This window comes from Phyllostomus hastatus, unplaced genomic scaffold (genome assembly GCF_019186645.2).
Source record: "Phyllostomus hastatus isolate PE091 unplaced genomic scaffold, TTU_PhHast_1.1 phas_scaffold_345, whole genome shotgun sequence".
Taxonomy (NCBI): Eukaryota; Metazoa; Chordata; class Mammalia; order Chiroptera; family Phyllostomidae; genus Phyllostomus; species Phyllostomus hastatus.
The window spans coordinates 11,931,352-11,950,492 of record NW_025334024.1 but is presented as its reverse complement, the minus strand read 5'-3'; the positions used below and the strand labels follow the sequence as shown (position 1 = coordinate 11,950,492).

At 49.0% G+C, this 19,141-nt stretch overlaps 2 protein-coding genes and 1 pseudogene across 6 annotated transcripts in view; 1 reads left to right on the top strand and 2 right to left on the bottom strand.

Moving 5' to 3' along the window:
• Positions 1-378: 378 nt before the first annotated feature.
• Positions 379-4,616, bottom strand: LDHD (lactate dehydrogenase D). 2 transcript variants are annotated; one of them, XM_045818670.1, is made up of 11 exons: positions 4,508-4,616; positions 3,570-3,682; positions 3,229-3,370; positions 2,843-2,984; positions 2,547-2,706; positions 2,031-2,230; positions 1,808-1,936; positions 1,606-1,733; positions 1,058-1,148; positions 861-972; positions 379-769 (listed from the first exon to the last, which is right to left on the bottom strand). In XM_045818670.1, the coding sequence occupies exons 1-11, from the start codon at positions 4,580-4,582 to the stop codon at positions 604-606; spliced, it is 1,458 nt and encodes a 485-aa protein (XP_045674626.1). In that variant the 5' UTR covers positions 4,583-4,616; the 3' UTR covers positions 379-603. The 2 variants fall into 2 exon arrangements, with proteins under 2 accessions (XP_045674626.1, XP_045674625.1); XM_045818669.1 differs by having other exon boundaries at positions 4,397-4,612.
• Positions 4,617-16,264: 11,648 nt separating this feature from the next.
• LOC123806116 lies at positions 16,265-18,815 on the bottom strand (annotated as a pseudogene).
• The window catches only part of ZFP1 (ZFP1 zinc finger protein), a 32,725-nt gene continuing 32,336 nt past the window's right edge, over positions 18,753-19,141 (top strand). For 2 of the 4 annotated variants that reach the window (XM_045819181.1, XM_045819178.1), the window contains exon 1: positions 18,753-18,878. The gene's annotated coding sequence lies outside the window, so the exon portion shown is untranslated. The remainder of the gene's footprint in view (positions 18,879-19,141) is intronic. The other 2 variants (XM_045819180.1, XM_045819179.1) reach the window with 1 other exon arrangement.

The following is a 19,141-nucleotide window of genomic DNA, read 5'->3' as shown; positions in this document are numbered from 1 at the left end:
TAGCCTGAGCACCAGCCCCTCCATGGGCTGCAGTAAGTCAAAGGACAGGTCTGGAACGAGGGATGGGGGTGTCTGGCCAAATGACCTGGGAGGAGCAGGGGCAGGCGCAGGAAGCCTTTCGCAGGCACTGCCTGCTCGTCTCCAGACAGCCGAAAATGGGGTTCCGGTTTATTTGGGGGCCCCAGAGAGAACTCTCAAGCCCCTTCCCACACGGAAGGAGTGTGTCTGTCAGCAGGCAGATGGAGCAGGGCGAAGGGTACTCAGTTCCTCGGGCTTTGTCCGGGCTCCCAGCAGTGGGGAGGCCTGGATGGAGGGGAGTCGTCTTAGTCCTTGGGGCGACCCCCACCCACAGAACAGGATGTGTAAGAGAGCAGAGAGGAAACTGCTTCACCAGGAGTGACCCTGAGCCGTTTAATGGACCAAAGACTCCCGAGGACAGCCAGGGGCCAGGGAAGAGCCAGGCCTTCGGGCTTCCTTCCCCTCCTCCGGTCGAGGTCTCCTGCAGACAGGAGGCGAGGCAGAGCCGTTCTGTGGTGTGAAGACAGAGTCCAAATGGGCTGCTCCATGGGCCTCTGGGCCTGTGGGCAAGGTGCTGGGTGCCCCTCACAGCACCTTGCCTGGGTTCATGAGGCCTCGAGGGTCCAGTGTGGCCTTGAGCTGCCGCATGGTCTCCATGCCCACAGCGCCTACCTCGTCCTGCAGCATCTGCCGCTTGCCCAGCCCAATGCCGTGTTCCCCAGTGCACGTCCCGTGGAGTGCCAGGGCCCGCCTGGGAACAGCGGAGAAGAGACCATCAGCTGGGTGTTCCGCCCACTCCTGTCAGCCCGCCCCCACCTCCCTGGCCCAGGCTTTGCTCTTGCCTGCCCAGCTGTTGTACAAAGGCTTTAATCCTGCGGAGCTCCTCAGCGTCCTCCGGGTCTACTATCAGGATGCAGTGGAAGTTACCGTCGCCCACGTGTCCCACAATGCATCCTGGGGGGCCCAGAGAACAGAGCTGCTGTCCCCAGCTCAGCCTTCCACCCTCTCCTCCCAGACTCCAGCAGTGGGCAGGCAGAACCTGTGAGCCCCGAGGCCTTCAGGTCCTCCTTGGTCTGCACCAGGATCTCCGGCAGCCGGGAGATGGGAACACAAACATCAGTGGCATAGCCCTGGAGAGAGGGCAGGCCTGTGAGGTTCTCCCCTCACCCCCGGCCTAGAGGTAAGGGGTCCCTGGGGCCAGGTCCTAGAGGGCTTGGCCTCTCACACATAAATTTGTCTGCTCTTCTCTAGGTCTCAGTTTCCCCTATACAACAAGGTGATGGCTGGGCACGTTCTCTAGGCGCTGCCAGCAGAGACTTCCACAGCTCTGTCCTTGCTCCCCACCCCGGCCAGTGCCATCCCCTCCATTTCCCACCCGTCCCTGTGCCCACAACCTGGCTCAATGCAGAGGCTCCCTCCCCAGGGTTTGGCAGATGGCTGCTTTCCTCCAAATAGTGAGGAACAGCTCGGTGGGAGCGGTCCTGCCCACTCTGGGCCTCAGCCTGCTCTCCGGACACCAGCACAGGGGGCTGAGCACAGGGTCCATGGGCTCAGCCGTGGGCCCTACCTCCCCCTAGCCCAGCTCACCTTGCTGCCCGGCCGCAGGGCCAGGCCCGCGTACCAGGCATTGTGCCGGGCGGCCCAGAGCTGGCTTCGCTTCTCTGCCTCCTTGGCCCAGGAGAAGCAGGAGGCTCCATTGTCCTGAGTGATCTTCTCTGTGGGGGCAGGGGAGTTGACACCAGGCCCTGCTGTGGGCACCTGTGCCCCTGCCCCACAGTACCTCATATACCTGCCTGCTGCACCTGCTCTGCCAGCGCCTGCTCGGAGCCGTGGAACTCCAGGAAGAGTGTGGGTGCCACAGGGTAGTTCAGTTTGCTGTACCTGTTGCAGGCATCTATCATGACCTCATCCAGGAACTCTGGGGCCAAGGAGATGGCAGGTGAGGTGAGGGCTGGTCTTCAAAGGGGGCCTTTTCTGGGGAGCCCACCTGGACTGCCCCGTTCCCATCTCACCAATGCGGGCCACGGGCACCGCAGCATGGAGGATGTTCACGGTGCTGTCCACGGCTGCCTGGACACTGGGGAACGCACAGGTGGCGGCCACTGTGGCCTCGGGGACTGGGTGCAGGCGCAGGGTGGCAGCTGTGATGAGACCCAATGTTCCTTCCGAGCCCACGAACAGCCCGGTGAGGTGGTAGCCAGCTGCGCTCTTCCTGGGCCCCCAGGGACACACAAGGTAGGTGAGTGCCCAGGCCATGACAGCGGGTTTGCGGTCAGAAGCCTGGAGCTAGAAGCTGGGGCGCCGTCCCCTCCCCCACCGCGCCCCTGCCAGGTTGTGTGTGGGGCCCGAGGTCTGAGCAGGGCCCCTCAGCCCAGACCACCGTCAAGGCAGATGTTCCCTGGTGCAGCCCACATCGGCCTCGTGCAAGAACAGACCCCAGCACCATCAGCTTTGTCGCGTGTGACCGTTTCAGAAGCCTGGCCCACCTAGGGAGGGGGCCCCAGTCCCAGCAGGCAGAGGGCGCTCACCGGAAACGACGGCCCTGGCCCGCGGTGTGGAGCACCCGCCCGCCGGGCAGCACCACCTCCAGGTTCAGCACGTTCTCCCGGATGGTGCCGTAGCGCACGGCGTTGGTGCCCGAGGCCGCAGTGGCCGCCATGCCACAGAGAGAGGCATCCGCACCGGGGTCTGCGGAGCAGAGGGCGGGCGGAAGGCAGCCTGGGACTGGCGCCGAGGGACAGAGGGGTCCCCTCAAGCCCCAGAAAGAGTCCTCCCTCCAGGGAGCCCTCAGGGCCCCAAGGAAGGGCCTCAAGCCCCAGCCTACCCACAGGAAACCAGAGGCCACAGTCCCGCAGGTGGGTGTTGAGTGCTTTGCGCGTGACGCCGGGTTCCACCACCACAGAGAAGTCTTCTGGATTGAGCGCCAGGATTCGGTCCATGTGGGTCAGGTTCACGCAGACACCACCCTGGCGGGAGGGGTGCCAAGGGGCCCGCTGGCCTAGTTTTTCTGCCACACCACAGTCCCCAGGACCCCGACCTTGAGGCTGACCTCCCAGCGGCCAGACTAGAGCCTCAGAAAAGCAGGTAAGGTAAGGGGGATTGGACCTGGGCACCCAAGCTGTGCGCGGCGGAGGGAGCACCACAGAGGTGGGAGCACCACAGAGGTGACGCGTGCTGGGCCAGAGCCCGGCCTGGGAGGGGCCGCCGTACCTGCACAGCGCAGACGCCCCCCTCGAGCCCAGTGCCGGTGCCGTAGGGGATGATGGGAACGCCTTGGCGGTAGCACAGGGCTGCCAGCCGGCTGACCTGCTCCACGTTCTGGGGCCACACCACGGCATCCGGAGGTTGGCACCTAGAACCAGACGCTCAGCAGTTTAGGGGGCATAGGACTCTCTGGTCCTGCTCACATTTCAAGGACCCGCAAGGTGTTACGGGGCCTGGGGCAGCACCGTGGGGCGGGGTGTGGAGGAGAGCGCCAGAGGACCCCAAGACAGAAGGGCGGGGAAGAAGCCAGCCCAGAGCCCTCGCTCGCAGAGGCAGGAGCCCCACACCTGTGCATCGACTCATCGTGCCCATGCTGTTCCCGGACGGCGGCCGCAGTAGACACGTGGGGGCTCCCCACAATTGCCTTCAGGGCCTCCACAAAGTCCTCGCTGAGTTGGCCCTGCAGGGGAGAAACACCTTCCAGCTGGGGCCACAGGCTCACCCCTGCAGCAGGTGGCAGGGGTGGAGCTGGAGGGGGAGAGGGGCTGCCAACATCTCTGGTCTCCTCTGCCCTTGCTGGCTGGGACCACCTCCAAGGCCCAGGCCTGGCCAGGGGCCCTCCAGGAGCAGGCCCGCTCTACGGGTACACCCCTTCCCCAACACGGCCTCGGGGGTCCGTGTTTCCTCCCTTCGGAGAAACTGCTACCTGGATGGAGATGCGAACCACATTCACCCTACAAAAAGGGCGTCAACAGGGTCCCACAACATAGCCAGTCCTGCCTGCGGGCCTCGGAAGGTTACTCGTCTCTGTCCCTTCCCAGAGGCCAGCCAGGCACACACACAGCTTGATGACGCAAGCACGGGAAGCAAAAGTCTGCAGGCTCCATTGCCCACCGACTGCCACGCTCCCACCCCCACTCCACCTCGCCTGGGGGCTTGTAGGCTTCGGGGAGCCCTTCTAGGGATTCCTCCCAATTTTGCAGATGGGGAGTGGACGCCAGCCAGTCAAGGACAGCCTGGCCGAGAACCCAAGTCCTTGCCTTCCAGGCACTTATTCAAAAGGTGTGTGTACGTCTGGCCCCCTGCAGCCCACAAACCTTTCATTGGCACCCCAGAGCCCCACTCAGCTGTGGGAACCCCGGCCCATCTCACTCCACACCCACACTTGACACACCGTGAACCCGCTGGTCCTCTGCTCAAGGTCACACGGGGCTGGGGCCCCACAGAGCCTGGTGGGAGCTTGGCATGGGGGTGGCCCACCCTGCAGGGGGCTTCCCCTGCCTACCTGCCTCACCCTGGAGCAGTAGCCCCTCCAGGGAGACAGCCCCCAGGTTGCTGCAGCCCGGAGCAGAAGGGCCATAGCTGGGCAGCTGTTAGAGGGCTGTGGGCATTTAAGCTGCACCAGCTCATTGGCTGTGCTCGGGGTGGAGCTTGCTTAAGGTGGCACTCCTTAAGGTGGCCCTGCCAGACCTGCTGAGTCAGGTATGTCTGCCAGGACCAGTACTTCCGAAGGAGGGTGAGACTTGCCTAATACAAAGGGAAGCAGAATAGCAGGGCTTCCTGTGGTTCTTCAAAGCCAGACTCCTTGCCATGGCCTTGAAGGCCCAGAAGGAAACCTGCTAGTTCCTGCTGACCTCTCCGCGATCCCTCTTCCTGCCACTCTCCTCAGCCTCAGAGCTCTGGCTTCCTTTTCCCTTCCTATGGACCTGGAGCTCTCGCCAGGCTCAGGGCCTTGGCACACACGCTTGTCTTTCTCACCCTGCAAGTCTCTGCTCCAGCGTCACAGAGCAGGCAAAATCAGGGCTGTGAGGAGGGAAAGGGCGGAGGTGAGACGGAGTGGGGCAGTAAGGTAAGCCAGGAAGCCTTCCTGGAAGAGGGGAGCTGAGGGTGAGCAGCAGTTCACCAGATAAGGGAAGGAAAAGACCATGGCATCTCTCATTTCCACCCTCCCAGCTGGGCAGAGCCGAGGACCATCCTGGAGCCACGTGGCTTCTGCTGGTGAAGGCATTTCAAGCTCAGGGTCCTCCCACAGCACATTGGAAGGAGCGTGTTGCTGACATTACTGAGATACAGCTGTTCCTGTCTTTGTTTTCCTTCCAAACTGAGTTACACAGGCACAAATACCTGTGTAGGCCCTTCCCCCCAACCACGTTCGAACGTGCGCACATTTCCACTCTCACCCTGTTGCTTAACTGGCTTGTCTCCCAAAACACCTTTCACAGATGGTTAGTTCAAATCACAATCCAGTGAAAGTCCACAAAATGCATTTATTTAATGCCTCATAAATCTCTTCCAGTTTGCAACAGTTTTTTTCTTGCCCTTTTTTCCGTTCCATTTATTTGTTAAAAAAAACTGGGTCACTTGTTCTGCAGAATTTTCCACATTCCATTTTCAGATGATTGCATCCCTGTGATAGTGTTTCATATAGTTCTCTAATCTTGTATTTCTTACAAAGTGTTAGATCTCAATGTGGCGCTCTCCCATACAACTTTCTGTGCTCAGGGAAATCTTCTATATCTGTGTTGCCCAATATGGTAGCCATTAGCCTCGTGCGGCTAATGATATGAGAGCCATCTATCTCTGGTTAGGGAATAGATGCCAGGCAGAGAGTGTGGCCGACCCGAAAAGAACCACCATGGAGATCCCTACAGTTCTGGAGCAGGGCCATGACATAGTGTGTACACATAGTGTGTACCCATAGTGTGTGTGGTATATGGGTCAGTGCAGTATATACACTGGCAGCCAGATTGCATATACAAATAGATACACACTATTTTAAAAACTGACCCTGGCCGTAGCTGGTGTGGCTTAGTTGTTGGAGCGTTGTTCCGTAGATTGTAAGGTCACAGGTTTGATTCCCAGTCAGGGCACATACTCAGGTTGCAAGTTTGATCTCCAGTCAGGGTGTGTATGAGCAGGCAACTAACTAATTGATGTTTCTCTCTCCTGCTCTCTTTCTTTCCTCTCCTCCCTCCCTTCCCTACCACCTCTCTTAAAAAATATATCCTCAGGGTGAGGATAAAATAATATATAAATAAACAATAAAATAAGTAAAAAATCACCCCTGGCCTACTACTAGGTCCTGGTTAAGGTGGTGACCGTGGCCCTGAGACCTCAAGTGTCCACGTGGCCAAAGCTGGCCATCGGGAGCTGCATCCTGTCAGACCTGCCAAGTCATAGAGACGGGCTGATCCAAAACAGTCCATCCTGGATGAAAGGGGAACAGACAAAATGGGGTGCGGGCAGGGCCAGAGGGCAAAGCAAGCTGCCTGAGCAGGCAGCCCAGGCCCCCATGTCACCCCCCATTGCTTGGCCAACACTTGTCCCTCAGTTCACACCTGTGGCCATATAGGGGAACTCTTATGACCGGCTGATAGAGAAGGAAAAGTTCAAGTTGATTCATGACTGGATTGGTTCAATATGAGCATGTAAGCTGAAAATGGACTAATGCTGCCCTACAGCTCCACTTAAGAGCGACCCTGAAACCCTCCCAGTTGCCAAAGCTCTCGGTCATGCACCTGGTCATCCCCTTTTGTAGAAAGAAAAGTGTCTCGACAAAGGAATACAGGCCCATGGGCAATGCTGAATGGCTTGGCTGGCTGGTCAGGGGCCTATAAGGAGAAAGTTTGGAAAATTAGGGTCAGAGAGGTTCGGGAAGAGGCATGCAGTTGGAGCTATAAAAGTAGGTACAAGTGAGAGCTTTGTCACCCAATCTGATACATGATAACACCCAACAGAGAACACCTACCAGGCAAGAGACTAAATGAAGTACACAGCAAGAATCAGCCAGTTGTCAGCAGCCAAGCTCTGCCAGTAGCCACCCCAACAAGGGCAGAATGGTAGTAGAGATACAGACTAATAATGTGCCCACCAGCATGGGCACCCACTCACTAAGGCCGATCTAGCTACTGCCATTGCTGTGGGTCTACCCTACTACAGCCCTGCCTCCCTGACATGGTACCATTCCTCAGGGAGACCAGCCAGTCACGTCCCCTGGGAACCAGCTGATTACATTCCACTTGGGAAGGAGAGCAGTTTGTCTTGACTGAAATCAGCACAACACATGCTAGGGGCTTAGGTCTGCCTCTCCTGCCTGCATGGCCTCAGCCAGCCAGCCCTTCTTTCTGAAGACTCCCAGTCTGACCCACCCACACGGTATATCACATAACATCACTTCAGGCAGTGACTCACTTTTCCACAAAGGAGGTGTAGTAGTGGTCTTCACCACTGACCAGGGGAGTCATGAATTCTGTTGTCTATTGAAAAGACAAAGCCAGTGCCATTTGCTATCATGGAGCCATCTGCTGAGCAGGCCCATGACCTTGTTAAACATAATTGCCATTTTACTCTTTTGAGCTTATGTCCCCAGAACTAGAACATGACTGGAAAAGCAAGAAAAGAACGTGAGTAACCACTCTCCACAGCCACAGGCAAAAGCTAACATTGGAGCAAACTGCAGCTTACGCAAAACCCGCCAAAACCTCCTGTGTTGCAACATCTCTAACAACCCAGCAGCCACACCACAGCAAATCATGCCCCCCAATCCTTTACAATCCAGTAAAAGCTCAAGGCCCCAATTCCTCAGAGCTGGTGCATTTCTCTGTGCCAAGCCCCTTTCCTCCCTTGGAAAGTGAATACAACTTTGCTCTCTGCATTTTTCTCTCTTTGTGAATTCTTTCACAGCCGTGTTAATAGCCACCCTAATACCCACCTCACGATGTGGAGCCACCAACCTCACAGAGATAGAAGGAGTGGCTTTTGGAAGGTGCAGCTAAGGCGTCAGCTTAGAGATGCATCTGGTCAACCACAGTGCCAGAAGAGGAAAACTTTTTTTATATAAATAACAAATAAAGGATGGGTATCTGCTATTTTTAACTTTTTATTTTGCAATGATTTTACATGTACAGAAAAGTTACAAAAATACTAGAGTATTCCCATATACTCTTTACTTAGTTTTCACTAATACTGACATCATAAATAACCATAGTACAATGATCAAAAATAAGGACTGGCAAAATACTAATTGGTACAGTTAGAGAATTGGGTGCAATATTAAACTACAGATTGGATTTCACCTGATTTTCCACTGACATCCTCTTGTGTCGGTGGGGGAGAGGGCTGGTTGGTTGGTTTGGTCCAGGACCTTATCCAACATCAGCCACTGCATGTGGCTCTGCCTCCTGCAGTCTGCGACAGCTCCCCAGTCTTTCCTGGTCTTTCTGACCTTGATGTTTGCAGCACTATCAGTTCCTTTGTCTAATGTTCCTCAATTTGGGTTGTCTGACACTCTCTCATGAGATTGAGGTCATATGTTTTTGGCAAGAATACTAAAGAGGCGATGTGCCCCTCTCAGTGGTTCGTGTCAGCAGTGTAAGATACTGCTAGGTCTTGTTACTGTGACATTAACCTGGGTCACTTAGGTTAGGTGGTGTCTGTGGGGTTTCTGCCCTGTCAAGTTGCTCTTTTTCTCTTTGAATTTAATAAATATATTGAGGGAGATACTTTAAGATTTTAAGACTCTGGCCAAAAAAAAGTCACCCAGCCAGCCTCAGTTGAAGAGGTGGGGAAATAGATTGCACCTTCTGGTAAGAAAACCTGCAAAGTCATGTTGCAAGGGGTGTAGAGACAGGTGGGCTGTGCACTGGGGCCACTTCTCTTTCATCATGACCTCTAAATCACACTGAGATACTGAGTTCTCCTGAGACAGGAATAAGCTTCCTTCGTGCTGTTGGCCAACGTGGCCAACAGCCAGCCACAAAGACATGATTGTACAAGAGAGAAGACAGATACCACCTCAGTGCTCTTCAGTATTGCTTTTCTAGAAAAACAAAACAAAACAAAACACAAAGCCAGTTTCCCATGGTATAAAAAAAGCATTATATTACAGGTCATTATGCAGAAATGGGTTAACTAAGCAAGTCTGGATTCTGAAGGCCACATGCGGCCCAGCGTGGCTATGAATGCAGCCCAACATAGAATCGTAAATTTACTTAAAACTTTTCTTTTCTTTTTTTTTTTTTGCTCATCAGTTTTCGTTAGTGTTTGTGTATTTAATGTGTGTTCCAAGACAACTCTTCTTCCAGTGGGGCCCAAGGATGCCAAAAGTTTGGACATTCCTGCCAGCTAAGTCACGTGCCTTATGAAGAAAGGTTTAGCTTGCCCAGTTTTGGAGAGGTAACCTCTTAAGCCCTTGGAACATCCTGCCTGATAAAAGTGTCTTTCTTTGCCTGGAGGCTTAGGGCCAGCCAGATGGTCCATGCTAACAGTGTAGTTTGTGCTGGGGGCCTTGGGCCGCAAGGTGTCACCCTGACCTCGGCTGGGTTCAGAGACTGAGATCAGCCCAATGGGCAGTGAGACACACTTACACGAGCAACCTTGGAGGCTCTGTGAGCTTCTGGTCGGCAATACTTCGCACATGTTGTCACGTATCATTGCTGGCAGAGTGGAGCCCTGTTTGCCTGACTCCCCTGAGAGAGGACAACCTTCGCCCCTCTTTCCGTTGCTGATTTTAATCTGTGTCATTTCACCGCGGTAATCTGTAACCAGGAGTAAAACGGCTTGCCGAGTCCTATGAGTCCTTGTAGAGAATAATTAATCCTGAGCGTGGTTTTGGGGACCCTTGGACACAGTCATATTATCATTTTGAAACCATAAACCAATTGTCTTTGCCAGAATTAAAACTTGTTGACCTCTCCAGGCTTCAGTTTTCCATTTGTAAACAGGTATTTAGATGAACAAACCCAATTCTTTCTGTCCCTGGATCTACACGTAAAATATGGGAAGCTTTGATTCATCTGCTTCGTTTCGTAGTAATACTTTGCCCAATAATATTCATGCCCATGTCTTTCTGACCTGTGTGAAATTATCTCTAAACCCTCCATAAAAACAATACATCCAGTACTAAACATATTCAGAATGACTATGACCTTTTTTTTTTCCTCAATGTGGGATAGGCAGGATATTCTTTAGGTGTCTCCCCAAAAGGAGCAGCCAGAGCAAGGAACTGGCTGGAGTACTTTGCAGTCCCAAGACCTGAGCCACAGCAGAGAGGGACTGAAGACAGAGCTACATACTCTGCCACGATGCAGGGGCACCACGTGTCCCACTCACGTAGGCAGCACGGAGAAATGGAACGATGCTGGTACTGCCCACTGCAGCAGGATGCGCAGGCAGCACTTGGTACACTCAGGTGGCCAGGACTACCAGACTAGAGGATGCTGGTTTCAAGCATCATCTGTTCTTGCCCCAGTCGTTCATTCATTCATTCATTCCTTACCTACGCCAAGCACAGTGCAGGGAAGGCAGAGATACATGAGACAGACAGTTCTTGTATGCTCCAAGGATCCTTGCATGAAACATTTCTAAGCCATTGGCCATGTAAGAATCCTTCGTTCTTCAAGGAGAAAGATGGATTTATCAGATGCTCAGTAAAATAACTGAATTTTGCAAGGTTAAGGCTGTTTTCCCCCCAGAGTTAATTTATGACAAAAATAAGGGAAAAGAGAACATGAGATATTCACTTTTCTCCACATCAGGAGAATCTTTGCAGGCTTCCTACTTTGTAATTTTGCCATGAGAAAAATAGATTGGAGGCCACTTACTAGAGCCCCAGATGAGGAGGGGAAAGCCGTCATTAGGTACCATGCTTCCCCACCATCTCAGGGACAGTAGAGGGAGGCTGGTCAACTGCTGGGAGGAACTGGTGAGTAGAGGGAGTGGTGTTATCTGACTTTGGAAATAATCCAAGAAAAGGAACATCTGCCAGTAGGGATCTGAGTAGGGATCCTAATGTCTGATTAAGGAAGGAGTCTTGGCTGGAACCGTACCTGCTCAGTAAAGACTTCTCTATCCGCTCTATTGAAAACTGTGCCTCCACCGACACATCCTCACTGCCAGCACCCTTGATATGAACTCCTTAGCGGTGGATGTCACTTGACATGCTGTAGATTTGACATAGTGCTTATTGCCTGTCCTCCCAATTAGAATGTGTGCTCACAAAGTGCTCACAGCTGCACCCTAGCACAGTGCCTGCCACGCAGAGAATGCTTGACAAATCTTGATTGCAGGAATGCTAAATAAAAGAGGAGGAAATAGCCCTGGTCAGTAGCTCAGTTGGTTAGAGTACCACCTTGATATGCCAAGGTTGTGGGTTCAATCCCTGATCAGGGCACATATAAGAATCAACTAATGAATGCATAAATAAGTGGAACAACAAACTGATATTTCCCTCTCTCTCTCTCTCTCTCCCCCCACCCCATTCCTCTGTCTCTCTAGAATCAATAAATAAAAATGAACAAAATTTAAGAAGAGTATGAAATGAAGAGGGTGGGGGGAGAAACCGGAACCCACCACTCATTTTAAGACCTGGCAAGGAGTGGAGAATCACTGCTAACATTTGGCCAAACTTCTTAACTATTGACCTGCTCAAGATCAGAGTCTAGATGAAGAAACAGGGAAATTCACAATTAAAATTTAAGATTATCAGGAAAATCTGCCCTGGCTGGTGTGGCTCAGTGGATTGAGCTCCAGCCTGAAAACCAAAGGGTCGCCGGTTCTGTTTCCAGTCAGGGCACATGCCTGGGTTGCAGGCCAGGTCCCCAGGATGGGGGCTGCATGAGAGACAACCACACACTGATGTTTCTCTCCCTCTCTTTCTCCCTCCCACCCCCTCTATAAAATAAATAAATAAAATCTTAAAAAATAAATATTATCAGGAAAGTTCAAACTGCCTGGAAATTCTTCAGAATAAATAACCCAATGTTTTCAGTCTATAAATGGCAAAAAAAAAAAAAAAAAAAGAAAGAAAGATGCAGGGGGATGCCTTGTATTAAAAGACATCAATCCCAGAATGTGGGTTCATTTGGATCTTGAGTTTTAAAAATTTGAAGAAATGTGTAATGTTTATGATTGTGCTTCAAGTGTGATCTGAAGACCTCTGGGTTCTCCAAGACGCTTGCAGGGGATCCCAGAGGTCAATATTATTTAGTAATGATAATGCCTAGACATGACTTTCCTATTTCATTGACTGGACATTTGCGTGAATGGTGCCAGAGCAGTTGGCGGGGGAGCCTGCCGGTGCCACAGCAGCATCCCAGACAGCGGCGCCAAGCTGACCTAGCAGTCACTGCGTTCTGTACTCGCGTGCACCTGCAGAAAAGAAGTGTTTCTTTTGTTTAAGAATGATCTTAATGGAGCAGTAAGAATTATTCATTGTATTAAGTCTCAACCTTTGAGTGTGTGTCTTTTTAATATTTTATCTGATGAAATGAAGAGGGTGCACAGAGCACTTGGGCCACACACAGATACGTGAAGGTCGACTCCAGGAAAGTCACGTGTTTGAGTCGAGAGCTGAATTGACTCCTTTTCTCGTGGAACCCCATTTTTACTCGAATGGCCGACAGTCAAATGAAGGATGAACATTGGGCAGACGTTTTCTCAAAAATGAATGAAGTGAGTTGTCACTTCCAGGAAAACAGCTGATTATATTTGTCCGCCCAATGATAAAAGGAACTTTCAAGTGAAAAGTAGAATTTTGGCAAAATCTACTTGCCAATACTTAAAGCTTTTCTGATGAGATCAATGGTGATAGTATTGTCATTCTTTGATACTATGTAATAAAATGTCTCAACATTTAGAAGATGTCCATGAGTCAGCCAGTATTTTTCAAGTGACCATGTATTTTAATGTAACGGAGTACAGAAGTTCATTGATGAAGTCCCACGTTGTAACATGTGGACTATGCTCCACGGCAATGCCATTTGAGCAAGTAAACAAAAATAGAAAGGTTTTGTCAGCATCTGTTGTTGGGAACCACCCTGCCTGGTACCAGAAGCTGTAGCCCCCACCAAGGCTAAGGCTGAGGGAATGACCTTGGAACTGTAAGCCAGCAAGGAGACAAAAACTTATCTTCCTGGTAGGAGCACTGCTTCTGCTCCTTTTACTTTACCCAGCCTAGCCCCCAATGTTTGGTCAGTTAGCCAATGATGGGTAAGATTCCCCAAGGGGGGAACGATCTAAGACAGGCACGATCACGTGGGACACCCCCAAGGAAGGACTTTGGGGGCTACAGCAAAAGGGGGTGATGGACCCTCGGCCCTCGGCTTTGACATAGCCTGAGTCCTCCTCGTCTGGGAGAAAATCTCCTTATCTCTTGGTTGCCTTAGTTCCTTTGCTCCACCTAAGCCTGAAACAATGACAGGGTGGTGCCACTCTGTGCTGAAAAGAGCGGGTTCCCCCTGGGTGATCAGGCCTAAGAAAGAATATGTAAAATCCTGTGAAACCTGCTTTGTTTAGAATGCTCCCAGTTGAATGATGAGGGCCCAGGGAAGAAGTAAGTTTGTTCCTTAAAGTTTTACAGCTCTTTGACCCTGACTCAAAATAGGCCCTCAGAGTTCCTTGTTATCTATTGTTATCTTGGCAGTGAGTAATAAGCTTTACCTGAATTCTTATGCAAATGAAACCAATAAAAAGCCTCTCTGGCGGGGGAACAGGGTGCTCTCCCCACCAGAGAGAGTGGCCATTCCGTTCCTACTTCCCCACAGAACCTGGTTGTCTCTGTGTATGTTTTTCTTGTGTGTTGACGAGCCATCCACAGCATTCCGCGGTCACTGCTGGCCGGTGATCGTGGCAATCTGTGACCAAGCTGCACTGTTACTTATGTGCTTTGAGACACTGGCTCTGCTTTCAACAGTTACTTTTATTACAGTTAAAATCTCTTTACATCCTGTAGCCACGCCATCCAAGCACGTACTTAGCATTGGCGTGGTGCTTGTTGGAACAGGAGTGGCTATCACCACAGGCTTGGGAGGCTTTGCTGGGTAGCTGACTGAGAAGCAGTCACTCTGTGAAACCTAGTGGAAAGTAAAAAAAAAGAATAGCAATATTTAAATAAAAATATGCAATTTTTTTTTCAAAAACATTCTCTACACTTTTTCTTTATTCTTTAGGGGAAGTTAATAGAAAATAATGTAGTTTTGAATTTTGCAGGGTCTTCTGAAACATTTTTTGTACATCTCAGGAGTCTTTTCAAAATATCCGTAATTTTTACAAAAATGAGGTCACATTTTATCTACTCTTGTGTGGTCTACATTTTTTATTTCTGAGTGTATTATACACCTACTCCATGTAGTTAATATACACTATCATTTTCGTTGTCTTTCCCCACCTCCTATTTACATATCACACAATTTGTTTTACTTACATCTATCAAAAGATTTTTAGATTGTCCCCAATGTTTGGCAGATATAAGCTGCGATGTTAAACTATTATGTACATGCATCTTTGTACAAGATTAAAGGTTATGATAATTTAAAGTTTTGATACAAGGAAGCCTTCAGGAAGATTTTATGTATTGTAGTCCCATCAGGACTGCATAAAAAATATTCTTCCAAATTGTACCAGCTTTGGGTATCATTATATTGCCAAACTTATAGGTCAAAATGATATTACATATGTTGTAATATTGCTCTTCTTAAATTTTTAGTAAAGAGAAACATTTTTAATAAATTTATTGTTCTATGTATTGTTTTTTAACTTGGCTATTTATAACCTTAGCTTATTTTTCTTATTGGGGTTAAATTAACTTTTAAGAGTTAATAAACTAAGACTGTCCTTTTTCTTGCATACATGTACCACATATATTTTCCCAGTTTGTCTTTAACTTTGTTTATAGTATTTTTTTTTCAAAATTTAATTTTCCCTATAGTTGATGTTGTCAGTTATTTCCTTTAGGAATTCTGTCCTTGGTGTCATACCTTCTCCCTCAAAGAATATCAAAAACATCCCCCTATTATTTCTTTATAACTATTTTGATCATTTCCACGGTAAAATTTAACTTAATTGTTCTCATGTGCAGTCTGAGGAATCCAACCTTTTTTTCCTCTGAGTTGTCAGTTACCCAGGAGCGGTCATGGAACACACCAGCCTTTCACCAGTGCTGTGGAAACAGACACTGAATCAATGCATACTCCTAAGTTCTTTTTTTAAAAAGCTTTCTTTTTTTTTAAACTTATTGATTTTTTTTTAGAGAGAAATATCGATTTGTTGTTCCACTTATTTATACATTCATTGGTTGATTCTTGTCTGCACCCTGACCTGGGATCAAAACCATAATCTTGGTGTTTTGGGGCGATTCTCTGACCAACCGAGCTATCTGGCAGCGGCCATACTCCTAAGTCTTTTTTTTTCTTTTCTTTTTTTTTTTCCCCTCCCTCCCTCCCTCCCTTCCTTCCTTCCTTTATTCCCAAAGCCAGTACTAAAAAGTTTTCATTATTGTAGCTTTGTAATACATTTTTATATCTTATAGTTATTAGTCTCTCTTTTTAAAAAAATGTCCTGAGTGTCCTGTTTTCCTTTCTGATGAAGTATGGAATTACTTCATCAAACAACAAGCAACAAAAAAACCCTAAACTGTACAAATGATAAATAACAAAAACACCTTGCTGAGACTTTGATTTTTTACTAATTTACAGAATTATGCAACTATCACTTCAATCGAATTTATTATGTTAGACAATTCTGGTGAAATACACATGACCTGAAATTTACCATTTTTAAGTGTGCAGTTCAGTGGCATTAAATGCACTAGCAATGCTGTATAGCCATCAGCACTGTCTCTTTTCAGAACTGCATCATCATCCCAGACAGAACTTTTTCGTCACCCCATGACTCCCTCCCTCCAGTCCCTGGTGTCTCTATTCTGCTTTCTCTTTCTATGAACTTGCTGTACATGGAATCAGACAATATTTGTCCTTTTGTGTCTTGCTTATTTCACTTAGCATATTCTCAAGGTTCATCCATGTTGTAATATGTATCAGAATTTCATTCTTTTTTGGCTGAGTTATATACATCACATTCATCTATCCATTCTTCTGTTGGTGGACACTTGGATTGTTTCCATCCACCTTTTGGCTGTTGTGAATAACGTTATGAACATTGGTGTACAAGTACCCCCTTTTTACATAAGAGATTTGTATTTATTTCACCAGTGACATATTTACAATTGAATATAAACTAAAGGCCATTGCACATTAACACCAGGTCCTTAGTGTGGTTCAGTCAAAGGGGTGAGACCCTCAGCTGGCTCACCAGAGAAGTATCCACTCTTTGGCCCAGGTTTTGTAATTTTATCAGCCTTGAGCTCCTCAAGAATTTCTCCAATATCTTTGGGCTTCAGATCCTCATAGTAGTTGTCATTTATTTGAACCATTGGTGCATTTACACCAGTCCCTAAACATGCCACCTCTATAAGAGTGAAAAGTTTGTCAGGTATCGTCTCCCCAACCTTTATTCCAAGATGATTCTGAATGGCCTGCAGGATGCTGTCAGCGTTTTGAAGCATGCAAGGTTTAGTGGTACAGACCTGAAGGTGGTACTTTCCAACTGGCTTTGGATTGATTATACATTGTATAAAAAGTTGCTACTTCACATACTCTCATTGGAGGTACTCATAAAACTTCTGCAACCTTGCTCATAGCTGAAACGGGCGGCCATCCATTCTGTCTTCTGGATAAACCCAGGACTAGAAGCACAGCTGCCACTTTATGCCCTTCTGGATACCTTCTGCATGGTTTTTTATGATTGCCTCTCTCCTCTTCTAGTTTTCTGGTGTGAAACCAAATGGAGTATCTGAATTATTCTCAAGAGTATCTCTGTGTACAAGAAGGGTGCCTCCAGCTCCATTTTGTGTGACTGTCTTATGCCAATTCCTTACATGTCTCCCCACCCCAGGGTGGTGAAGCCAGCCTCCCCGCCCAGAGCTGGAGCACCGTGAAGAAGAGTACAAGTACGTTTTTGAGACTACATATTGCTTTTTTTAAAAAATAAGATTTTATTTATTTCTTTTCAGAGAGAGGGAAAGGGAGGGAGAAAAAGAGGGAGAGAAACACCAATGTGTGTTTGCCTCTCATGCATCCCTTACTGGGGACCTGGCCCTGCTATCCAAGTATGTGCCCTGACTGGGAATTGAACCGGTAACCTTTTGGTTCACAGGCCAGTGCTCAATCCACTGAACCACACCAGCCAGGGCTGTATATTGTTTTAATTGAAAGATAGTTGCTACCATTACACACCTATTAGAATGACCAAAATCCACAACACTGACACCACCAAATGTTTACAAGGATGTGAAGAAACAGGAATACTCATTCTTTGATGATGGGAAGGCAAAATGGTATGGACACTTTGGAAGACAGTTTGGTGTTTTGTTTTGTTTTTTAAGCAAAACTAAACATATTCTTATTGTATGATCTAACAATTACGATTTTGGTATTTACCAAAATGAGTAACTTATTTCATGTCCACACAAAACTCTGTACCTGGATGCTTATAGCAGCTTTATTCATAACTGTCAAAACTTGAAAGTAACCAAGATGTCTGACAGGTGAATGGATAAACTGTAGTACATCCAGACAATGGGATTTTGTGTGTGTGTGCGCAAGAGATACATTGCTCAGTTGCCTCTCACATGCCCCCAACTGGGGACCTGGCCAGCAACCCAGGCATATGCCTTGACTGGGAATCTAACCAGTTTGTTTGCAGGCCAGCACTCAATCCACTGAGCCACACCAGTCAGGGTGGGATATTTTTCAGTACTAAAAAGAAATGAGCCCTGAAAAAGACATGGAGAAGCCTTAAATGCACATTACTAAGTGAAAGAAACCAATCTGAAAAGACTACATATGGTATGATTCCAACTATTTTATATTCTGGAAAAGGCAAGAACTGTGAAGAAAATAAACAGATCAGTGGTTGCCAGGGGCTCAGGGAGAAGGAGGGAGGAAAGAATAGATGGAGCACAGGGGATTTTTAGGCTAGTGAAACTATTCTGTACTATATTATAGTGATGGACACATGTCATTACATTATTTGCCAAAACCCATAGAATGTACCATGCCAGGAGTGAACCCTGATGTAGACTACAGACTTTGGGTGATGTGTCAGTATACATTCAATTGTAGCAAATGTGCCACTTTAATAGGGGATGTTCATAGTGGAGGAGGCTCTACATATGGGGGGTCAGGTGGTATAGGTGAACTCTCTGTACCTTCTCAAATGTGACTGTGAACCCAAAACTGCTCTAAAAAAGAAAAAGAAAAAGAAAAGCTAGTCGCAGCACATGATATGTTTATGGCCAACTTTATTTTAAGGGTGTGAATTTAACACAGTTATCTTTGAAAAGTGAGATTATGGGTATTTGCTTTCCTTTGCTTTATATGTATAGTCTGTTTTAAATACAGGTATCATAGATTACCTGTGTAATATTTTAAAAACAGGTTTTTGTACTGAGAGGAGATAGTGATTGGAAATCATACACTGATCTGGGGAAAACGGATAGTCTTAGCCAAGGGAATGTCTTGGCCAGGGCTCAGCTGAACCGCTAAGCAAGGCTAAGACTTTCCTGAGAGTCCCTACAGCATGGCCCCGCAGGCTTATGGGAAATGTAGTCTCGAAGACCTGATGGCCCACTCCTCGGAGGACCCTGGGACCGCGAGCAGTCCCTACATCTGCGCATGTGCAGTCTGCGAGCGCGCCGGTGGCCGCCCTTCCCCCACTTCTAGCCGCGAGTGGGTCACTGGGCCCCGGTTTTCGTGCATCTTCGCTGTCTCGTGCTGTGACCCTGCCTGACACTGAGTCACGAGTAGAGACTGCCCCTCTAGGTATGAGGGGGCGCTGCTAGGCAGCTCCGCGGGGCCGGGGGGCAGAGGGGAAGGAGATGGAAGGATGGGCTCGTGCCCGCGCAGGGTGGGATCCCAAACTTCGGCGACTCATTGGAGGCGGTGACCTCCGGGGCTGTGTCGGGGGGCTGCTAGTGCTCTTCTCGGCGTGGGGTTGGCGGGGCTCCGCCAAGCCGGACGTGCAGAGGCGGGGACGGCGGAGGGGTTGGGCGTCTACGAGTCTCGCCTTCCTCCCTTTGTCCCGA

What these genes read in the sequence shown, in the direction of transcription:
- LDHD (XM_045818669.1), bottom strand. Translation starts at nt 4,582, where the DNA reads ATGGCCCTTCTGCTCCGGGCTGCAGCAACCTGGGGGCTGTCTCCCTGG. An exon ending in TGGCCTCTGGTTTCCTGTGG is followed by an intron (nt 2,707 to 2,842) that starts GTAGGCTGGGGC and finishes TCTGCTCCGCAG; the next exon opens with ACCCCGGTGCGGATGCCTCT. An exon ending in GGCCAGGGCCGTCGTTTCCG is followed by an intron (nt 2,231 to 2,546) that starts GTGAGCGCCCTC and finishes CTGGGGGCCCAG; the next exon opens with GAAGAGCGCAGCTGGCTACC.